General features: G+C 41.8%; 3 protein-coding genes across 4 annotated transcripts; 2 read left to right on the top strand and 1 right to left on the bottom strand.

Annotated features, from left to right (window-relative positions):
- Positions 1-411: 411 nt before the first annotated feature.
- bbs12 (Bardet-Biedl syndrome 12) lies at positions 412-5,190 on the bottom strand. Its single transcript, XM_086105888.1, has 2 exons — positions 5,151-5,190; positions 412-3,420 (listed from the first exon to the last, which is right to left on the bottom strand). Exon 2 carries the CDS (start codon positions 3,406-3,408, stop codon positions 1,642-1,644), a length of 1,767 nt encoding a protein of 588 aa, XP_085962014.1. The 5' UTR covers positions 3,409-3,420; positions 5,151-5,190; the 3' UTR covers positions 412-1,641.
- Positions 5,191-6,467: 1,277 nt separating this feature from the next.
- Positions 6,468-10,224, top strand: cetn4 (centrin 4). Its single transcript, XM_086105887.1, has 5 exons — positions 6,468-6,739; positions 6,928-7,083; positions 7,384-7,512; positions 7,586-7,723; positions 10,030-10,224. Exons 1-5 carry the CDS (start codon positions 6,737-6,739, stop codon positions 10,117-10,119), a joined length of 516 nt encoding a protein of 171 aa, XP_085962013.1. The 5' UTR covers positions 6,468-6,736; the 3' UTR covers positions 10,120-10,224.
- Positions 10,225-18,975: 8,751 nt separating this feature from the next.
- On the top strand, positions 18,976-22,709 carry il21 (interleukin 21). 2 transcript variants are annotated; one of them, XM_086106077.1, is made up of 7 exons: positions 19,005-19,056; positions 19,139-19,239; positions 19,509-19,550; positions 20,776-20,889; positions 20,985-21,023; positions 21,128-21,208; positions 22,432-22,709. In XM_086106077.1, exons 1-7 carry the CDS (start codon positions 19,005-19,007, stop codon positions 22,456-22,458), a joined length of 456 nt encoding a protein of 151 aa, XP_085962203.1. In that variant the 3' UTR covers positions 22,459-22,709. The 2 variants fall into 2 exon arrangements, with proteins under 2 accessions (XP_085962202.1, XP_085962203.1); XM_086106076.1 differs by having other exon boundaries at positions 18,976-19,239.
- The last annotated feature ends 297 nt before the right edge of the window (positions 22,710-23,006 follow it).

Raw genomic sequence — 23,006 nt, 5'->3', positions numbered from 1 at the left:
TTTCCTTCTCAACAACCATTCCCGATATTGATGTGTCTGCAAATTTCATCGACAGACGGAGGAAGATCCCCTTCACTTCCATTCCCCAATTCTTAATACTATTTGAACATCACTATCACGTTTACCGCTAACATGTCACAGCAATTAGAAAGCATCTTGTGAATTTGAATTTAGTTTTTCTTTATTCTCATAACATAGCATCTTTTATTCTGGAAAAGACAAATTTATACCTTCACTTTCGATTCCTGTGATGATACGTCACAATCATCAAAGCTTGTGACGAATAATTGTCCCAAAGCTAAGGCAGGGGGAATGTGACATTCTGTATTTTCCAAACTATCATTCGCTCCCGAGTATAAATATCCCCAGCCATAAACTGCATAATAAAGAAAAAAACCCCACACATTTAAGTCGAATTTTGGGGGGAAATTTATTGGATAAAATCCAACACCAAGAAAAGACGTGTCCTCTTGAAAGGCAAATAAAAATAGAAAATAAGAGCAACAGGCTGAACAAGCGTACAATATGCTAAAGTTACATGACGCATAAACAACGAACAGAGAACGTGCCTGGTATGTTCACGTAACATATTAAGAGTTACAGTAGTCCGGTATCGATAGCATAAAGAACATGCTAACAAGTTTACCAAACAATCAGTGGCACTCCAACTCACATAATCCAATGAAAGAAGGCTTCATCCTCGACGCTTCCTCTACTACGTCACTTAAATCAAGAGTCATCGTCAGTTGTTTTTAGAGTGACCGCCAATGTGGAAGCTATTAACACAGGCCTGGAGCACCCTCTTGCGGTTCAATGTGAAAATAACACGTGAAATGACTAAACGTGTTCATCATTTCACACATTAGTGGCTCAATAGTATAAATCGCACCCCTGTGATTTACAGTCTGGAAAATACGTTCATTCAATTGCAAAACACCTAACTCTGAAAATCCAGAGAAGCCCAGTTTGACAACTACTAAGAAGATAAAATAAGAAAACATTTATTGTCTCACAATGGAGACATTTGCAAAGTACAGCAGCAAAGTTCAGAAGGAAGAAGTAGAAAAAGTAGAAAACAAGTATTTGCATGCACAAAATATACACGTTTTAAATGAACCGGACACAGTACAGAATGCAATATAAAAACGCAAAATACAGTATAGGATATAACAACATATAACAACATGTGCTATTTACAACGGGCGAGTGGGGGAGAGTCCAGGTTTTCAGGTGCATTTATTCAGTAGCCTGATAGCAGTCGGCAGGAACGAGTGGCGGTACCTCTCCTTGCAGCGCGGGTGTATCAGTCTCTGGCTGAAGGAGCTGCCCGGTGCTGTCAGGGTGGCCCGGAGGGGGTGGGAGGGTCTGTCCATCATAGCTGTTAGCTTAGCTAGCATCCTTCTGTTGCCCCCCTCCTGCACAGTGTCCAGGGAGCAGCCCAGGACAGAGCTGGTCCTCCTGACCAGTCGCCCCAGTCTCTCTCTGTCCCGGGCCGAGATGCTGCCTGACCAGCAGACGAAGCCATAATGGATGGCCGAAGCCACCACAGAGTCATAGAAGGTCTAATCTAATGCATACATGCTCGTTCAAATGGTGTCCAGTCTACATTGCAAAAAAACAACAACACTTTTCTTCTTGTGGTCATAAAAACATGAGTCCTGCATGAATGCCATCCTTGCTTTCATCCACACCAGTAATGATCTCGGCATCCGTCTGCAAGACAAGCAAAACCAGATCCAAGGCTTTCCGCCATGACTCCTGCTTGACGCTAAGATTGTCAAAAACTTTGGACGGGGGAATGTCCCCATTCGAATCCAAGATGAGTTGTGAGAAATCCGCAGAAATGCTGTTAACATCCTGTAGTCTCTGGTTGACCACAGCCCTGGCTTTGACTTGTGAAGTCCCGGTGGAGTTGGCCATCACGGCAGCTAGGTATTCCGTAAAACTGTCCGCCAGGAGGCGCAGGATGATACCAAGGTAGGGGTCAGAACCACGAGTGCCATCTCCGGGATTCTCCGCCTCCACTTTCTTCATCAGACGATGAATACAAAACAACTCTGTGACTCCAGCTCCAGGTAGCACCGCTTTGTCTTTCAGCGCATGGTGCACGCGATAGGCACAAGCCCAAAATCGGTCCTCCAGACTCTGCAGCTTCCCGCGCACGGGGCTGGTGATGACAACCGTGACTAAGCGGGTGCTCCCGCCGGCATCAAGGTTGATGGCGGTTAACGGCGTCCCCTCGTGGCTTCCGATTTCCCTCCACATGCCAACCTGGATACCCTTGCCAATGCAATGCTTACTCAACTGCGTGACGTACGTCACCAGAGTCGCTCCAGTAGCGGTGGCCATCTCTTTTAAAATGGACGCTCGAACTTTTCCAACTACGAGTACGTGACGCTGACAACAGCGTTGAATCACAGCCGCGTTTACGAGCCCGCTGACAAGCACCAAGTCCACTTCTAAGTGTGACAGGAGTTCCAGGACTTTTCCCATCCACTCTTCCGCTTTGCTCAAATCGGACATATTCGACTGGTTGCCGACACACTGGATGCCCGCGGGCCCGTTAAAGCCGAGATGACGATAGGAGTGGGATAAATCTCCGCTGATAAGAACAACATTCATGGGTTTCTTCTTGAGGTCATGCGCCACAGAAGCCTGGTCTGGATTGAGAAGAATGACGCAGCCCGAACAAACGTGAGCGTGATCTTCCGGGAAACCCGGCAACACGCAAGTGGTCACTTTTGTCACGTCTAACACGGAATTCGGGATGACTTTCGACTGGATGCGACTGGCTCGGATGACTAAACGCATTGCGTCGTTACAGCCGTGGCTCAGCCCGGCTGCCAGGTGCGCGACGTCAGAAAAACGAGGCTGCGGAACTAAAACGGTTTCAGGCTCGGTGTTGCAAAAATGGCGACTCAGCTTTACTAGCCTTTTTCCTTTGATGACTTTGGAGTCGAACGACGCCTCAGTGATTCGTTTCCTGGTCGGCACACAAAGAGCATCGAATGACACGCTGCTTTTCTTGCAAACGTCCGCGCATAAATCCATCCCCTCAATCATGGCCGCGACAACACGGGATGTCGGAATCCCTTGCTGCAAGCACAATAACGCCGCCCGACTCCACGCTCCGGCGAAAAACAGCAGGCATCCGGCCCCTGTACGATAAACCTCATGGTGCGCCCGAATTGTCTCGTGAACCAGCTGGCTGACAGCGCAGGTGGCCAGGTCCAGGTTGTCCAGGATGCGCAAACACGAGCTGGCCAAAGTTGATTCCCCGGTAGCTTCATCCCGGATGAACTTGTACTTTTTACGTGGTCCCAACGTGGAATGCGCAACGGTGGCAATTGCAGACAGCTTCTGCAGGCCCACATGTTGTCGCTGGTTTATTATCATGCTTCCCGGCATTACTGCTAGGGCCTGAAATTAAAAAGACACATTACAAGCTTGATTTTTTGTTTTCCAGACAGAGTACAGTATGAGAAAAGAAAATATTACACTGCAAGATTGTAATCATAATTGTGTGTATTTTCAAGATTTTGATTCACTGTCTCAATTTAATTCATATCGTATTCTAATCTGAATCATAAAGTCAACAATATACTACTTTTCCCTCAAAAATGGACAACTGTTCTCAACAGATTACAACTTTCATCTTGAATATATTTCTGCTTCTCAAGCGCACAACTTTATTTTCATCAAATTGCAACTTTCACCTCGAATGAATTTCAATCTAAAGTAATCTCTCTAATAGTTGACTCTATTCATGCATTGTTGTGACTTCTGATCATGAAAATATAGTATAGCATATAGAAATCAATTACTTTACTCTGGTAAAATTACGAATTTAATCTTGAAAATGCTCAACTGGTTTTCCCAAAAACATACAACCCATTTATCCTCATAAGATTGCAGACGTAATCAAAAAAAGTGTATGACTGTTTAATTTTTCTAAAATATGTAAAAAACAAACCCAAAAACTTTATTCTTGCCACACTGTGATGGTTTATCCCAAAAATGTAATTTGTCAAAAAGACCTCATTTGCACATATGACGTGTATGACGTTACTCTCTTAAAACTCCAACTTTAACCTAAACATTGTGGGGGTTTTCCCCCCTCGAAAATATATGTATTTTCCCTTTCCAATAAATAACTTGATGCACGCAACCCTGTTGCCATGACCTTTTTTTTAGCATGGTAGAAGAAGAGGAAAGCAGTGAATCACATGCTAGGCTCGAATTGACATCATCAAACAGTTTTCTAAAAGGATTTTTCACATTTTTATAACTTAGCCTTGAATGAATGTCTCACTCTGTGTATAGTATACATAAGGGTAAAAGTATTTGATGATATGTAGATTTTTCTTTTCTTCTTTGTTTTGAAAAATGATCAATTCAGATAGCTACAAAATAAGGGGTAGGACTAGATAAGTTACTTACTTCTTCCTACTCCTTCGAGCATACAACAGTGATGATGTGTGTTTTCTTCTTTTATCTACTTTCTAATTTTCCTTTCATAATTTTTGTTTGACGTTTGTCAACCTGTTATTGTGTGTACTATATATGCTCAATGCTCAACTCTACCTCACGCAGACCTGTTTTGCATATGATCAGAATAAAACAAGATCCTTTTTTTCCTTGCTTATTTACATAAGTATCGTGTAAGTAAATTTGTCCCATTGGTCAGCAGTAACAGGCAGCTAGCTAAAAAAGCTAGCTTCTACTCCAGAGCAAAGGCGAACAAAAATCTGGATTTGCAACCCTGTTACTGTGATTACAGTGAAAAGTGTTGTAAACATCAAATAATGACATAAAAACTGTACCATTGATCTACGATGAGCTAATCAAGCCTTTGATAGATTAATACCTATGATTTGGGAATACTGTATGTAGCAGAAAAATAGAAAAGTGAAGGTTTAATTTTCAAGAATTTTGAAACCAAAAAGTCCTCCGATTCTGGAAAGACCCTTAACATTAAATTCGAAATTCGTGAAGATGATGGTATAAGCTAGGCTAACATACTATTTCGAGGAATTAGGGCAATTTGTTGACTACTAAAGTTGTGCACAATCAACCATGGCGGCGAATAAAGCAGCGGGATGTACTACACGTTAAGTCTTAAAGAACTGTTCAATTATTAACGAAAATACCTTCTTTCGGGTGTGCGTGTTTCCCCGACCATTGTTGGGCTTCTCATTTCTGGTAACGAGTGCGCATGCGTTGCTTGCCTCGTTGCTATGGAAACAAAGGATGGTCCACAGCGATTGGCGGACCACGTTACACCCCTCCTACTTCTTATGACAAAAAAACAAACAAACAAGTGACATTCATTCACTATTTAAGCGACACACTGTAAGTCAGTAGATGACTGACATTTGCGTAACTCGTAACCCCAACCGTAACTCGGATAACCGGTTTGTCACGAATATTTTCCCTTTTGGTGGGCCTACCTGCCACTAAATGCGCCTGCGCCATTTGTTTTGTTGTTTGTTTGTTTATTGAACATAAAACATATATACAGTAATAATTTGACAGAAAATAAGGTAGATAAAAAAAGTAAAAAGAAAGAAATCAATCTTCATTCAACACAGTTATTATGTTCAAGGAAGTAAAAAACTTATCTAGTCCGACCCCGTTATGTGTTTATATCTAATAAATCATTTTTATATCAATCAGAAAAGAAAAAAGTAAGAAGAAAGAAAGAAGTCTCCATTAAGGCTCATACTTTACCCTTAACCGTGATATTTTTACAACTTTTGGTTTGTATCGGGATTATATACTTCCACACCCTGACACTCTTGTGTCAATTTTCTCTTGTATTCATAATGGATATTTATATACCTTTCTCTATTTATCAACTTAGTTCTGATTTATCATTATATTTAATGTTTTGAATTTATCATTGTAACTCTGATTGATGTAGGTTGTTTGTACTATTTTTTTGAATTTGTTTTTGAACTCAGCAAGCGATTTACTCATTTTCAGGTCCGTTTCGAGATTATTCCACAGATTAACACCTTTGATAGATACACTTCTTTGCTTGATGTTTGTTCTTGTTTTGAGTTTTTTGAATAAGTCGGTACCTCTTAAATCATAGCTGCTTTCTCGAATTTCGAAAAACTTCTGAATGTTTTGGCAGAGCAGGTTATTGTGTGCTTTGTACATTAATTGGGCGATTTTAAAGTCAACCGGGTCATAAAATTTCATCGTATTTAATTTGATAAATAGTGGATTTGTGGGTTCCGTATATTTTGATCTATTAATAATTCGAATTGCTTTTTTTTTGTAGGTTGAGAAGGGGGGGAGTGTGTTCGCTTGGTTACTCGGGAGACAAAGGAGGGTCCTCAACGATACATCCCGCCTTCTTTCTTTTGCAATTGGCTGATAAGAATACGCTACGGCCAGAGAAGAGATTCTATTGGCTCTCACGTTAGAAAAGGGAAAAGTGGTGTGTTTGTTGAAATCTTTGTTTCGGAAAGTCAATCAAACGAGCTGCTTTACTTTGACGACAGTTACCAAAGACGTCACCAGCTGACCTCCATTTTCGTAACTATCGTTTCGAACTATAAAGTGTCACTAGGACGATCCGTTTGTTGCATTTTCGAGGATAAAAGAGGCGGGAGGGGGAGCGAAAAGGAGTCGCGAGCGGCAAAAACGAACGTGTCCGATTACTTACGGGATTGCTCCGGTTGGGAGATCTTTGAATCACGACACAGTTCCTGGCAAAGCCACGTAAATGGTATGAAGTTTTGTATCATGGTCTTGTATTCATTATGAACGTGCATAAAAATACTGTTTTCTTTGTGTTAATACGAGCTTTTGTGAGTAGTACGTGCACGCTAACTTGAGCTTGTATGAACGTCAAAATGGAGATTACGTACAAAGTATCGTCAACGTTCATATATTGCATTTTGTGTGTGTTTCAAGGCGACAGTTTACAGAAAAACAGCCCCGTCCACGAGCCACAAGAAGAAAGCCAGTTCGAAAATCGAGCTGAGCGAGGAGCAGAAGCAGGAAATAAAGGAGGCATTTGACCTATTTGATTCAGATGGCACTGGCAAGATTGATGTCAAAGAGCTCAAGGTATCGTTATGTAATTTTATACCTAATCCTATGCCTGATTCCCCCCCCCCCCCCGCCTTTCTAAAATATGACTTTTTTTCATAATATACAACTTTGAGATTGACTTCAATCTAAATGTTCTCAATTACTTTATCAAAAGCGTGACTATTTTTGAAAGATTATGACATTAATACGCTATTGGATTTTTGTAATACCTTCCTAGACTTTTGACAATACCAACAATGCCGATAATCTTGGTCATGATAATCCTAGTGTTAAATCTTCATAGTGTTTCATCTTTTGGTTTTGTGGTTGTGTCAGGTCGCCATGAGAGCACTCGGCTTCGAACCCAAGAAGGAAGAAATCAAGAAGATGATCGCCGACATCGACAAAGAGGGTTCCGGAACCATCGACTACAGTGACTTTCTCAGCATGATGACGCTGAAAATGGTCTGTTCATGACCCACACGGCAAACAGTTTGTGACAATCATGTGTGCAAATATGTGAAATGCTTTCCACCAGGGTGAGAAGGACTCCAGAGAGGAGATCATGAAGGCGTTCAGATTGTTCGATGATGACTGCACAGGCAAAATCTCCTTCAAGAATCTGAAGAGAGTGGCCAAGGAGCTGGGAGAGAATCTCACCGATGAGGAACTGCAGGTAACAGAAATCACCCATAACCCCACCTTTGGCCTTCTTTGCAAACGTATGTGTCATAATTTCATGTAACGACGACTCAAGACCAGTTGTGATAACCACTCGGGCCCCAATTGATGGGCCCTTTTCCTTATAAGCCAATGCTGCTGTTATATTTGGTCGCAAGAGGATGTGAATGAGAACAATGGACAATATTTAGATCAAATTCATCAGTTGAATGTACCTGACCTGGTACCTAATGATCGCTCCATTATTTCACCCATATGAAATTATAAATATGGTCTCTGGTCAGTATACAGAACACTTTTTGCATCAGTCCGTTTCAGATGAGCTCCGAGCTGTTGTTGATAAATAGCTTTTGTTTTGCTTAGTAGAGTGTTAAATTGCACTTAAGGGTGTAGTGCCGAACTGTATTTACTGACCTTTGTTTTCTGAAGTGTTCTTGAGCCCATGCGGTGATGTTCTTTACACCGGGGGTGCCCAACCTTTTTTGACCGAAGATCGACTTTTCAAACAACCGCCCTCCCGCGGTCGACCCGCGACCGCACAAGCACGCATACACACGGGCATGCCATGATGAGCAACAGCCATAACGGCTAAGATGAACAAAACAGAAAAAGAAAGTCAATACAAGAGCTTGTGAGTTAGTAAAAAGGAATCGGTGCCTACCTTGGTTGAGACCTGACGCGGCGGCATGGGGCACGCTTTGGCAGCTTCAGTGCAACAACGTCACTATCGTAGGTCACGTGTATCGTTTTAAAATGTTTCTCCTGGCACTTCAGATTCTCATTCTTTGCCAGTGCCATCGGTGAATTGTACTTAAAACCAACTTTGAATGGGGATTAAAAAAAAAAAAAAAACACAATTGCAGACTGCTGACTGCCAACTTCCGGTGATGTTGGTCACACACACCGCCATAGGTTAAAGGTGACCTGCTTTGTTCCATAATTGTATTTTTTAAATCCTTTTTTTTGGGTGAAAGCGAAACAGGTTGCTTAGTGCACACTGCGTACTAAGCAACAACACAAAAATATACGCACACAGGCACACTTTTCTTGCTCTTCTTTTTTTAAATCCATTTCCCAGACCCCCCCCCCCCCCCCCCCCCCCGCGGTCAACTTCCAGTTCGCGGGGGGTCGGGGAAACACGCACACCCGAATGAAGGTATTTTCGATCATGATCGACTGGTTGGGCACACCTGCTTTACATAGTGATGTCGGTTTTTGATGCAGCGCCACCTGAGGGATGGAAGGTCACAGGCATTCAATGCCGTGATTTCTCCAGATTCTCGGAACATTTTGCGGATCTTATGGACCGTGGATGTTGAAATTCCTTGCAATTGTACGTTGAGGTATATTGTCCTTAAACCGTACGACCGTTTTCTCACGTAGTTGTTGACAAAGAGGTGACCCTCGCCCCATCTTTGCTTGTGAATGACTGAGCGATTCGGGGAAGCTCCCTTTAGCAGCCACTCATGGCAGCCCGGCCCAGCTTTTTTAGGATGTGGTGCAGCCATACAAGTCTAAGTAAATGAGTATTTGCTAAAACCAATAAGGTTGATCAGTTTGAACATCAAACATATTGCCTTTGTTGTGTATTCAATTAAAAACCCGTAGATAATCGCCAGCGCCGAGAAGTCAACAAGCATGCTCGCAAGTGCGAGGCTTTACCATCACAACAATATACTTCATAAACTGCATTTTGTTGTTGTTGTTGTTGTTGTTTAGGCTTGGCAGCAAGCAAATCTCGCTCGCTTTCAAATCTGGAAACGTATTTTTGGCATGTGAAAAATTCCTATTTGAGTGGCTAACGTCATTACTCTGGTGCGCGCGTACCTCCGCGTTCAGGTGCGCATTGCAAAGTCGGCGACTGTTCTACTCCCTAACAGCCATAATTTAGACGCACTTCGAAACATGGTGCCGTTGATTTCACGTGAATCGGTCCATACCCCAAAGAGTGCCGCCTTCGTTACCAAGCCCTCATAGGAATTGACCTCTATGGCTATTTCACACGCAACCTTAAGTCACGGTTTGTTTAAAAGGGGAAGAAAAAAAAAGAAGCAATACGACGTAACAATTTGAGTAACAAACACCCACCTGACGAGGCTTCATGTCCTTAAATGTATTGGGCCCAGAAAAATACATTCTGACCAAAATAACGTCTTTTGAGGGCCCTTAACGCGTCCCAACAATCACTTTGCAAAGCGCTCACCTCCGTTGGCCCTCACAACCACCGCGAGAAATCAACAAAATGATTCGAAATAATCAAGCGGAACAAAAACGGGCTACTGAGTACGTGCGGTTTTGCAGGAGATGATCGATGAGGCCGACCGAGACGGTGACGGCGAAGTCAACGAGCAAGAGTTCTTGCGGATAATGAAGAAAACTAACCTTTACTGAGGAAATTCATTTCACAAAATCACTTTTTTTTTTTTTTTTTTTTTATGGACCGAGACTCTTACTACTTTTTTCAGTTGGTGTGCAAATAAAGACTTCTAAACTGTTTTTGTTTGCCGGTGCAGTGTATGACTATTATTTGTCAAGTCAGCAGAAAAGGATGAAAGGAGTCATTTGGGGAAAGTGTCACACGCAAAAAGACCGCGTTTGTCGTACTATGAGGGGAAAAAAACACCGACCGAGTCAACTTTAGGCGCAAACTTCGTCGTGACAAACAGGAAGCTGTTGTGACGATGCTTTTCCAAGCCACGTGGCGGCTTTTTTTTTTTTAAATAAGATTCATTCCACTGCGAAGACAGATGTAGAAAATAAAGTTCTTCAAAATATTAAAGTATGAAACCAGTGCAGCATTAATTGCTCTTGAGTTCCCTCAACATTGTAACTGTTTCCTCCTCAATGGTAACATAAACCACGACTCGCTACAAGTGACGTGGCAACCAAAATTAGCAAGATTTGGTCAAACTGCCATCTAAAAAGCATGACTGCTAATTTGGACTTTTTTTGTAATGACGAATGGTGCAGGCAGAACACTTCTTGTGCATTTTGGCTGCGGTTTAGTTGCCTTTGCTGGAAATCCTCCCACTGCTGTGCCCCGATTAAACCACCATTTCCAAAACAACCCTTTCCTTGCCGGTAATAACCGTCTTAATATTAACTGTAATACAAAAAGTGGCCAACCTCTTTTCATCCTACGCCCGATCCCCCCATAAATGAGGAGCGCTACGTGAGTACGATCTTGTGCCTTGAACAAGCAGCCACTGCAATCAGGTATGTTGCTTGAATTGTTTTTATATTGCTTTTCGATACATAAATATACTTAACATTGTTGAGCATTATTAGTCCTTTTTGCCACTCATTTATTGTATTCATCCTGTCAACGATATTAGTGATTTTCCTTTTTTTTTGTTGCATGGAAACTGCGCGGAGTCACATGTTTCTAAGTGGCAAATCATTGGTGAAATGGGTCTATTAAAAATATTGAAACTTTTCACTTGTTAGATACAGGAAGTGGTCGTGACATTCTTTTTGCACCGGTGAATTTATTTACACTTGTAGGATCATTATGCAAATGTCAATGTTAACTGGTGAGCTTTTTAATGAAAATGTCAACATTTCAATACAGCACGTATTTACCTGTATTACCACCAAAAATTGAAGTGGGACAAAATTAAAAATGTGTATTTTGTAATATTATTCTGAAAAACGCAAATTACACATTTTGACAAATCGATCGATCCCTTATTCTCATGCTTAAAAGAAAAACATTCAAACAAAATATCTTTCATGATTCTAAAATATGCGGAGAAGAATCTAAATACAATGACTATAAATATTTGAAATCTTCAACACTTATGCCATGACAAAAAAAACATTGAAATTACTTTTGAAATATTAAAATAAAGCTCCGGTTTCCTCCCACGTTCCAAAAACATGCATGTCAGGCCGATTGGACGCTCTAAATTGTGAGTGTGGGCGCGGATGGTCGTTCGTCTCTGTGTGCCCTGCGATTGGCTGGCGACCGGTTCAGGGTGTCCCCCGCCTACTGCCCGAAGACGGCTGGGATAGGCTCCGGCACCCCCCCGCGACCCTCGTGAGGATCAAGCGGTTCGGAAAATGGATGGATGGATGGATATTAAAATAAAACGCAATTGATTTGTATGTTGAATTAAAATGTTTAAGCAAGTTTAAAAATGAATTAGAAAAGTATTGCAGTTACACTTAAAATCAATTATTCCCGCCTTAAACTACGAAAACTGTTAAAACTAAGAGTTTAAAAAAAGGTTACCATATTCCCTCACCACAGTTGACATGCTAAAAGCAAAACGAGTGAACAAAACCCGTCACGAATTTAAGAAAATAAAAAAACATTTCTCAAAGGAAAATCGACATTTCCAGCAAAAAAGAAAAAAAAATACTGTTGAACAATACGATCAATTTAAATGTGAAAACAAGTTCAACATTTTTTATTGATGTGATCGTAAATTAGGTAATGAAACAGAAAATAGTTCAAATACATTTGATATGACTTTTTCTTCTTAACATATGAATTATAAAGACATTTTAAAATCACAACCTATTCTACGACCTCATCGCAGTCAAATTATCGAAAGAATTATTTCCCAACAAAACATTGTATTTGTAATTTCAGACAGGAAATTGCGCTCCCAACTGGTTCCTATGAGAAGTATGACAGTTTTGAAATGAATCACCGCGGTACATGTAAACAATGCGCTTTGTTACTCCTGAGCAGAGGCGGCCATCCCCCACCCCCGCCCTCTTCACCTGCTTCCTGTACACTTACAATAAGACGGCGCACCCTCGCCTTTCGCCGAAAACGGCTCGTCATTTGACCTTCTTGGGTCTCGGCGCAAAAGATGATGTCATCACGTGAAAGGGAAGACACCGACTTGATGGATCAACAAAATAGCGGCCTTTTGGGTGGGGGGAATAAGCAATTAAACAAGAAGCAGAGGGTTGAGCGGTATGGCTTGAAAAATCATAGAAATGAGAATGGGGATTTACTTTCTCCTCTGCTGCTGTGGAAGCAATTTCTATGCAGAGCATGGCTCGGCCTGTGGGATGCAATTACAAAAATGGCAGGAAAAGTCCGCGCGAATATCTGAACTATATTTAGGTTTTGAAAAAAAAAAAAAAAGAAGCTCTTTAAATGGTTTGAAGATGGAATTTTGGACCAAAACCAAACCTTTTTCGGGAGCCCATTCTTTCGTTCCAATTTAGATCAGACTTGAATTCCTTGCTTCCCCCCATCAAATCGAATAAACAATTCCCATTTACTGTTACGCCGTGGCCCACCCAAATGGAAAAAGCTGCCAGCAGAAGTGAAGTCAGCCCCAAGTGGCAATGCTTTTCCAGCCAGGTGAAGATCCACACAGGAAGGCCAGAGCCCGGAATCGAACCCTGCACCTCTGCACTGTGAGGCCGACGCGCTAAGCAGCCGATCACCGGGTCGCCCCCTGCAGCGTTATCATCTTAAACTCTAAATGGTGTTTTACATCATTGTAACTAACATCGTATAGTGCAATATTGTGTCAAATGTTGCCGCCATTGCAGCCCGGTCTTCCTGGAAGGGGGAGTCTCCCATCTGCGGCCCCTTCTCAAGATTTCTCATTTCCCCCCCCTCACGGAGGAAGAAGACATTTCGAGAAATTTCATTTGCGGTTCAGTTGAAGTGTGTGAGTTTACGGTCAATGACAGAGCCAAGATATGTGTATGAATAAACTTTTCAGTCGTTTCGTGAGTAACTGTGAGCGAGGGTGCGGTGCGGATGGCTGAAGTGGGTCAGAGAGCGAACCTTCGTCAGCCTGTGGCTGGGCCATGACGAGCCTCTCCAAGGTCTTCATGACCGGGAGGTCAGACTGATCGAACCTGCATTAGAAGCCGCTCAGATCTTCAGCCAGATGCAGGCACGCACCTCGGCAGGTGATGAGGGGTTGGAGTGGACACCGGCTAGGGTTTTGACGCCCCGCCAAGCATCCCCTGGTCTTACCGTAGTTAAAAAGGCCTCTCCACCCTGTCATTAAGAGCCTTTGAATTTCTTGATTGAATCTATTTTGAATGAGTTTCCTTTCAAGTTCATTTCCTGTTTTCTTTTTGTCGTTTTCAGAGATTTTGTTCTCTAAGGCTTATGATTTATTTATTTATTTTTGGTGAGGGGGGCCAACATATCCACATGGATGACGTGACTACGTCAGTAGCCCCTTCTCATATGTGGCCTTTTGTGAACACCTCCCACATCGTCCGATCAAAACAGCCTCCTGCACATCATTATCCCACTGTCGGACCGTCTTGGGAATGACACCCTCTCCCTGTAGTTTGGTTTCGTATGTTGGAACAAGGTGGACAACGTTGTGGTCCGCTGTACCGAGAGGAGGTTTCTCAGAAGATTTCTATGCACCTCTGACATGGCCACGGCAGAGGTCGATTGTTTTATCGGCACATGTAACAATCTGGCGATAGGTGGGAAGAGACTTATTTTGTCGGAAGCCATTAAAATCCCCAAGAACGAAAACAGGAGAACATCCATGTATTTTGTCGTGGTAAAAACTTTTAATATTACAAGAAGAAAGTCGTCTTTTCAAGATAAAGTTACGACCTAATTTTCAAGTCAAAGTTTAATGGAAGAAAGAGCATCATGTTTTCAAAAGTGGATTTCAGAAAGACAATTTCATTCTTCTAAGATGATGTTTTATCAAAATAAATAAATACATTTCTTTTCTTGTAGCAATTATGACTTTTCTTTGCTTGCATTTATGGGACTTGTACTGTATATGTAATATGCCTTTTATTTAAAAAATCAAATTAATACCTGCCCCTTCTATGTACTGTGGATATACACTTTTTGAAATGATGTTAATTCAGGCGGCCCGGTAGTCCAGTGGTTAGCACGTCGACTTCACAGTGCAGAGGTACCGGGTTCAATTCCAGCTCCGGCCTCCCTGTGTGGAGTTTGCATGTTCTCCCCGGGCCTGCGTGGGTTTTCTCCGGGTACTCCGGTTTCCTCCCACATTCCAAAAAAAACATGCATGGCAGGCTGATTGGACGCTCTAAATTGTCCCTAGGTGTGAATGTGAGCGTGGATGGTTGTTCGTCTCTGTGTGCCCTGCGATTGGCTGGCAACTGGTTCAGGGTGTCCCCCGCCTACTGCCCGAAGACGGCTGGGATAGGCTCCAGCACCCCCCGCGACCCTAGTGAGGATCAAGCGGTTCGGAAAATGGATGGATGGATGGATGTTAATTCAGTGCAAGTAATTTTGTGGCCCCAAGATGCAGTTGGAGTACTCACACTTGAGAAACACAGTAAGCGAAAACGCACACACACACACACAAAAAGCCAAAACAAGCAAACGTGTGCTCAGCATGAGTGTGGGACGAGAAAATTCTTGCGAGAGTGCCGTTTTTCCGTGATGCGCATGCGAAGGAAAGGGACTCCAGAGCATTTGAGAGGAACTCCCACTCAATTCTTCCCCTTCGTGCTGACTCGGCAAGAGCGCACATCAGAGGGGTTTTCGCTTTCTCTTTTCTCAGTATCTATCTCGCTTGCTTCCCTTCCTTCTTCCTTCTCTGCTCTGCGACGTTCACACGGACATGTGCTCTGAATTTCCAATATGAATGGGATGCGGGTTTTACGTAATGCATGAAGCTAAGTCCAATAATGCTTGAAATTCACTTGTATTTGATATAATATGGCTGCGATGGATTATTCGAGAGATTGTGCTTGTGGTGCGGACAAGGGCTGAACAATTTATCGGATTCAAATCAACATTGCATTGGAGAAGAATGTCATTTTGAGGAGAGAAAAAAAAACGTGCTTTATTTTGGTTAGTCCCGAAGCTATATCTATTTTTACACACACACACAAAATATATGTATAGATAGATAGATCTCTCTCTCTCTCTCTCTATATATATATATATACACATAGATACACACACACTCATATATTTAGGTAAACACACACATAATATATGTATAGATAGATAGATCTCTCTCTCTCTCTCTATATATATATATATATATATACACATAGATACACACACACTCATATATTTATGTAAACATGCACACACACACACACACACAGGGTCAGGCAAAATGATCTGACACCTTTGTAGGTTAAATAAAAGGCAAATAAAGTAAAGAAATGAAAAAGTGTTTTTTCTTTTCGAAAAGTACATATAATGCCATTGTGTTCGTTTTAACCAAGACTGAAGTGCAAACGGAACGCTCGATGTGTTGCAGTTACAGATTCGTTTGTTTTGATAAACGTGTCCGCAATGAAAGTGCGATGCTCACCAGTCCAATTCATGGCAGCGACTGAAAAAGAACCTGTCATGATTCTGTTTGTGACCAACAGGTGGCAGTGTAGGGTTCTCCCCGCAGCTGCACACCTGTTGGTCGTTTTGTGATTAGTACTGGTCGTATAAAAGGACTCCCGGCATGGCCACTCAGTGTCGGGTCATTGTTGTGGCTGTTTGTAGGCTACTGTCATGTTTGCCTGCCATGTCGTTGTCATGTTTCGGTGATAGCTTTTGCTTCAGTCATGGTTTTGTTTGCTACTTTGGATTTTGTTTGTTTTGGATTTAGTTTTCTCTGTTTTAATACAATTTGTCAATTACACCCTGTTCCTCCCTCTTGCCTGCTTTTTGGGGTCCACCACCACCACGCAACGTGACAGAAACGAAGCAAATGGCTTTGTATGAAAAAAAAATGGCATTGTACGTACTTTTTGAAAATAAAAACACTTTTTTGTATTACTTTATTCGCCTTTTATTTAACCTACAAAAATGTCCGATCATTTTGCCTGACCCAGTATATATATAATATATATATATATATATATATACACACGCGCGCGCACACACACACACAGAGCGAAATGTGTGTATTTACATTTTTATTAAATCGTATGATATAAGTAGAGTGAAACATGAAAAGTGAAGTTGACCTTTTAAGTAAAACACAAGCAAGATGGCCAAGCTTCCTGATATAACGCTTGCTGATCACACGATTGAGTGACTTAAAATGGTCACTCGTGAAACAAGTCTACTGAGAATGAGGCTGTTTAAAAAAATGACGATCTGAACAGAAAGTGCAAAAAAAATGGCGTCTTGTCTCCACTTTTTATTCGGTGTCTAGACACACGTTTATCAGAGAAAATGTGTGCATACGGTGAAGCAAGAGTGTGTGTGCATGGCAGACAACAAGGCGGTGCAGTGATTTAACTCCGCCATGACAGTGCACATGGGTAAAATCTCCGTTTGTCTCTGATCTGCGTTCTACCTCAATGATCTGCGTCACGAAAACTAAGATGATGGCTACTAGCAAGGAAACAGCAGAAATCAGTAAAATTGTCGGAAGGACCCCTGTTTGGATATTAAAGCAGCCAGAGCAGCTTGCAAGGCCGACGGATGGACATTGTCAGACATGTTTGTTTAATTCCCTGTCATGACAAGCGCGTACGTGACATGAGCAGATCTGAGCAGAGTTTTGATTTGGGGGCGTGTATATGGGAACGCAAGGGCAAAGCGGATTCAAATTTTCCACTCTTGAGCGTGGTTTCAAACGTTTGCTTATTCAAGCCTGCAAAAGGCCATCACCATCTGAACCAGGCGTCGCCAAGGCGGTGGCCCCCGGGAACCACATGTTTGAGAAAAATAGCTCAATGATAGGACATGATCATTTTCTAGGAAGGTTGTCAGTGATAATAATAGAATTGAATACAACTTTATTGTCAAATGTGCTGTACGTATGCGTAACATACAGCACAGATGAAACTTCTTCCCTCTCAACATAAAACAAGAGGAGCCGCTGTGGGTGTCCGCGCCGCCATCAAAAGAAAAGTGAACAAAAAAAAAAAAAAGACAAAATAATGAGATCTATTGATGTAAACACTGAAAGAGATTTATCAAAACAAAGTGTTGCACATGATCTGTTTCCTAATTATTGTAAGAAAGCATTCACATGATCATGTCCTGGCATAAATAATGACAATTAACTATAAATAATATCAGATATTGGGCGGCCGGCCCAGTGGTTAGGGCGTCGACCTCAGCGTGCAGAGGTACCGGGTTCGATTCCAGCTCCGGCCTCCCTGTGTGGAGTTTGCATGTTCTCCCCGGGCCTGCGTGGCTTTTCTCCGGGTACTCTGGTTTCCTCCCACATTCCAAAAACATGCATGGCCTGATTGAACTCTCTAAACTGTGAGCCCTGCGATTGGTTGGCAACCGGTTCAGGGTGTCCCCCGCCTACTGCACGAAGACGGCTGGGATAGGCTCCGGCACCCCCCGCGACCCGTGTGAGGATACAGCGGATCGGAAAATGAATGAATGAATGAATGAATAATATCAGATATCATTCAATCTAATGTGAGCAAAAGTGTTCTGCGAGAAGCAGTATCAAACTAGGAGCCCTTCACATTCATCAGTAGCCAAAAGGTCGGTGACCCCTGACCTAGACGAAAATGGAACATGTTTCTAGCCGCAAGCGTCCCCGCACACGCGGGCCCTTGGGGGCCCGCTGATTTGTTCGGCCGATATTTGCTTCTTTGCCAAAATTGCCGATTTTTTGCCAATATCTTTGGTCTTTTTATACACATTACAACACGAAGCAAAGAAGACATTCAACGGAAAAAGAAAAAAAAAAAACGCGAACCGATCACCACCGATTTGATCAGAAGATGCGGCAATCTATCCAATCGAATTTAAAAACAAAAACCTGTTTACTCCTTCTACAGTTGAGACGCTATTCACGAGGGGATTGGGACCGACCCGGCCCACGAACGGCCAAAATTTACAAAGAACTGATGTCCACTGAAATGCAATCTAAAATCCATTTCAGCTGACAAAAGTCCAATTTTACCCAGAGCGGCCTCAGTGAGTACAAACGAGTGACATTTTTAGGTACCGGTATGTTTATTTTGGAGTCACTTTCATATGGTGACTCTCCTGGTATATTGGGCATTTTCACCCACCGCGGTTGGGTTTTGCAATGTATTCCCCCACCATAAAACGGGGGTTCTCTGCACACAGTTTTCCTGTTGTCACGTTTAGCGTGTGTGTGAGAGAAATAATGAGGTTGACAGTATCACTCACTACGTCGTGCTACGACGTAGTGGCGAGAATGGGAAGTGGTATCTCCCTGCCTCTTCCTGCCGCGCTCGAGAACGCCGCTCGCAACCTACGGACGCGCACACGCATCTCTTGACGACACGCGGCGGTGTGACTGCCAGTGGAAAAGAAAAAGTCATTAGTCATACGAGTTTCTGCAGGGTTCCAACTCTCGACGGGTGGTTTTCCTGCGTCCCCTGGGATGCGTATAAAAAAAGGGCCGGCGACATGTCGACTGTCACTTCCAGCAAAACGTACCAACTTCTTACCGCCCGCTCGCTGCCGCCGCGTACTCGGACGTCAACATGAAACTTGTCGTTGTGTGCCTTCTCGCAGTTTGCTGCGCTTCTTTCGCCGGCACCACTGGTGCGACACTGGAGAGGAGAAAACTGCTTGAAGTCGTGAAGCAACTTGGCGATGTCAAAGACTCGCTAGAGGTAAGCGAGCCTGTTTGGCAGACATTTTTGACAATCAGTTTACGTATTTATAATATGAGGTCAAGGGTGAGTTCAATTTGTTTCTTTGGAATCAAAAAAAAAAAAATGTAAGCTGTTTTTTTGTTGTTGTTTGTTTTGTTTTTTTCCCTCCAGTTCTCATCATTAGCTAATTTAGCACTTCGCTCATCGATTCTCGCACATTAATATACCGTATGTGCAGAGTGCTAGTCATTTTATCGCATGTGTACTGAAGACATTGTTTCCTACAGCGCAGAGAGCTGCTGGTGAACACGCCGCCGCAGAATATTGAGGTAAGTGTTACTGTCGCATGTTATTATTTCTTGGGGTCGCGGCTGCATTAAAAGTAATTGCGGTCGGTTAGTCAGCTCGCAACTTAAGCGAGTGAGTAGGAGAACCTCGATTGATGTGTCATGCAACCAACACATCTCGTCAAGTCAAAACAAACCAAAGAATGAAATGTAGACACTTGGGAATTATTTTGCCCTCCTCAAAGGTCGTTTGTAATGAGAATTAATTCATGTCAATGTAGCAAAATGTGACTATTAAAAAAAAAGAAAAAAAGGCAAGCATATTTGCGAGTGCATTTTTTAATTGCATTGTTATTAAAATGGACAAATATGATAGACACAATTATTTCTTTCGATTTTTGGAACTAGTGGGATTATTAATCTTAAAAAATACTTTCACATGTATTTGACCACAAATACAGACAATTTTGATACCTTTATATGTTCTCGTTTCATGATTACTATTTTATTTGCATTTTTCCAAGATAAAAAAAAAAACATTCTTCTCGATATTATTAGTTTCATTAAACCTTGACTTGAATAGAATGAAAACGCTCAAATATGATACAAACGCAATTTAGTACATTTCCCATGATGAGAAAATGTACATTTTTTTATCCAACTTTGATTTTCATGAAAGACATCACAATATTGGGACAGATGTATTTTCGTTTTGAATTTCTATATGTTACTTTTAACCTTTATTTAAACTCAAAAAGTAACAGTGTAACCACTAAAATGACGGCACAAACATATATTGTTCTATTTGTTGTCAAAAAAATTTTCTTGTTTATATTTTAATTGAGTGAGGATGGAGTGCAACTTTTCTGCGTGGAAATATTTATGTATTTTTTGGTAAACGTTCCCATTTATTGAGCGATTCGCCTTCAGTTGATCTGGAGAAAAACTCCAGGTAAATAATGACATATTTCTTTCAATGTTACTATTATTCGGCGAAAGAAAACGTGAACGATCACCCTTAGTTTGATAATACTCATGAAACCATCCCATAATCAAACTGAAGAACTTGCTAAATCACAACTGACAACAATTTTAAAAAGTTCAAAGCACGACTTGTCACGCTTCTTCTCGCCAGACGTCAAGTTGCTTCCTGTTTTTTTTTTCTCGTTTTCACATTGAGGAAAACGAAAATGTGATGAGGAAGCAAAATGCTGTCATTTAGATTTACTAACAAACATACTTATTCTGATGATCCCCCCCCCCCCAGGACTGTTGCTGTCTCTCAGCATTACGATGCTTCCGGGCAAGCTTGCATGTGCAGTTCAACGTGACAGAAAGAAAGCAAGACAAACTTTACCGAAGCCTCAAGCACCCCATCACTGTAAGTACAAATCTATCAGGTAGTTAGTGTTCCGTGGCAGAGTAACCGATGCACTACTGATTAAAAAAAAAAACGTTTTTTCAATTGTCTTCCAGGAGAGGGCTCTGGACTTTTGCAAAACAGGAAATGCTGTGGTAAGGGAGCCGTTTTTGTCCTCTACTTTTAATGGTTCTCAGTAAACAAGTCTGTCATATGTATTTGATGAAGTTAAAGAAGTCTACTTAAATGTTTCTTTTAGTCCACCTGCGAAACGTGTGATTCACAACCGAAGGCTACCGCTCCGGAATTCGTCAAAAGACTGGAGTCCCTCATTCAAAGGGTAAGATCAAGAAAAATCACTCTTTACTCAGGGGGGGGGAAATGAATAAAAACAACACGTGAGCACATCGATACACAATGGCTCTCTATGGCTCATTACCTGAGCCGACAACAGCCAACCACACTCACGTTTGCTGATGCACATGTCATTCACTCCGTCAGGCGTGGCTTTTAAAAGTCATTCACACTTAAAGTCACAGATACCATTCGGGATAGCTAACCAAGACGGACGGTACTTTTTTTGATATGGACCGATTTGAGTCTCAGCCATCTGTGCGGGGAGCCAGACCACGTCCCGACTACAGTATATATACAGTACACATCTTACATTGTGTTTTACAACAATGCATACCGGTAACCATATTTCTAATTTCACATGAGTGAAATAGCGAAAAATTGTGGCCGAAATGGAGCAAACATGACGTAGCGTGTCGCGTATGTTCAAATGATGAATTTGATACCAAATGTTCACATCCTCTTCCAACTGTCGTGTCCCCCCGGCCCCAGCTTTGGCCCAAGCTGGGTTAAAAGTCATGGCTGGGCATGTACCAGGCCTTGCATTCTTGAAAAGCAACTGCACAAGGAACGAAGATAACGCTCATCCAATTATTTATCTTCATTACTTTTGTTGTAGTTTTGTTGTTCGTCGCAAAGAATTCTTTTTCACACTTTGTATTTTTTAATATGAAGTTACCGTTTGTACCATTTATACTCCAATAATTGTAAAATGTAATTCCTTTATTTTTACACTTTGGTTCATTTGTTTTAAATTAATGTTTTGTTATTTGTTAAAATGAATAGATTGAAAAAAAAAATAATGATTAAATTGAAATGTTTTAGATTGATTGCTAAACATCATACATTAGCGCAAACAAGAGAACAAAAGCAATGAAAATTGGTACCATTGTGTGCCGTCATGGATTCCCAACTACCGAGGATCGGAACCAAACTAGTTCAAATGGCAAATATGCCCGTCCCTAAATTCGATGATTTAGAATGTAAACATGGCAACCCCAAGTCAACAAAAATAATACCTGCACCTCACATGCACTTGTTGTGGGCTGCTGCTATTATTAGCACATGATGTCAAAATGAACAGCATGATGAGTACTGCTTATGGAGCAATATATATACACGCACACACACGCACACGCGCACACACACATTAGTAAAAATGTAGTGCAATGAATGTAGTGCAATGAAAAACTTTGTGTCTCCCTTTAGGCTATCAGCAGACTGAGTGACAACTGAGCAGACAGAAGGATCATGTCCAGATAAAAGAAATGAAGACACTATGCTAAGAAGACGCCCATAAAACAAGCGGTGGCCTATTTATTTCCCTTATTTATTTACGATTCTGAAAAGACAAGTTCCTAAAACGCTGCTTCAACGCCCTCTGGTGGGCTTGACATTCGGTTTGCTTCATTGTCAAAAGTTTCATTCATTTAAATGTGAGATTCAACAATAATGTCTGATGTGATTTGCACTATGTATGAAGGCATCAAAACGAAGGTTGTTTTTACTGACATTTATATCAATATTTATAGAAAATAAAAACTAACTTATGATTGATGTGTCTTGTTTTCACTTTGGAGAGCCTTGCATACAAATGTGATGATTCTTTCATGATGGCTTGAAAAAGGTTTGAAAAATATGATTTTGACAGAATTCCTGCTCGCTTTGGTTATTGTTGTTTAGAATGGATAACGGAGGCGGGACAGCAAAAACGCAAGAGGTTGACTTGGTTGCACCGGCGACATTACCAGAACAGGTCACACGATAAAACAGTATTTCTTTGG

The sequence above is a fragment of the Hippocampus guttulatus genome, chromosome 2, assembly GCF_054856545.1.
Source record: "Hippocampus guttulatus isolate MCC_2025c chromosome 2, RoL_Hgut_1.0, whole genome shotgun sequence".
Classification (NCBI taxonomy): Eukaryota; Metazoa; Chordata; class Actinopteri; order Syngnathiformes; family Syngnathidae; genus Hippocampus; species Hippocampus guttulatus.
This window is presented reverse-complemented; position numbering and strand designations above follow the sequence as displayed.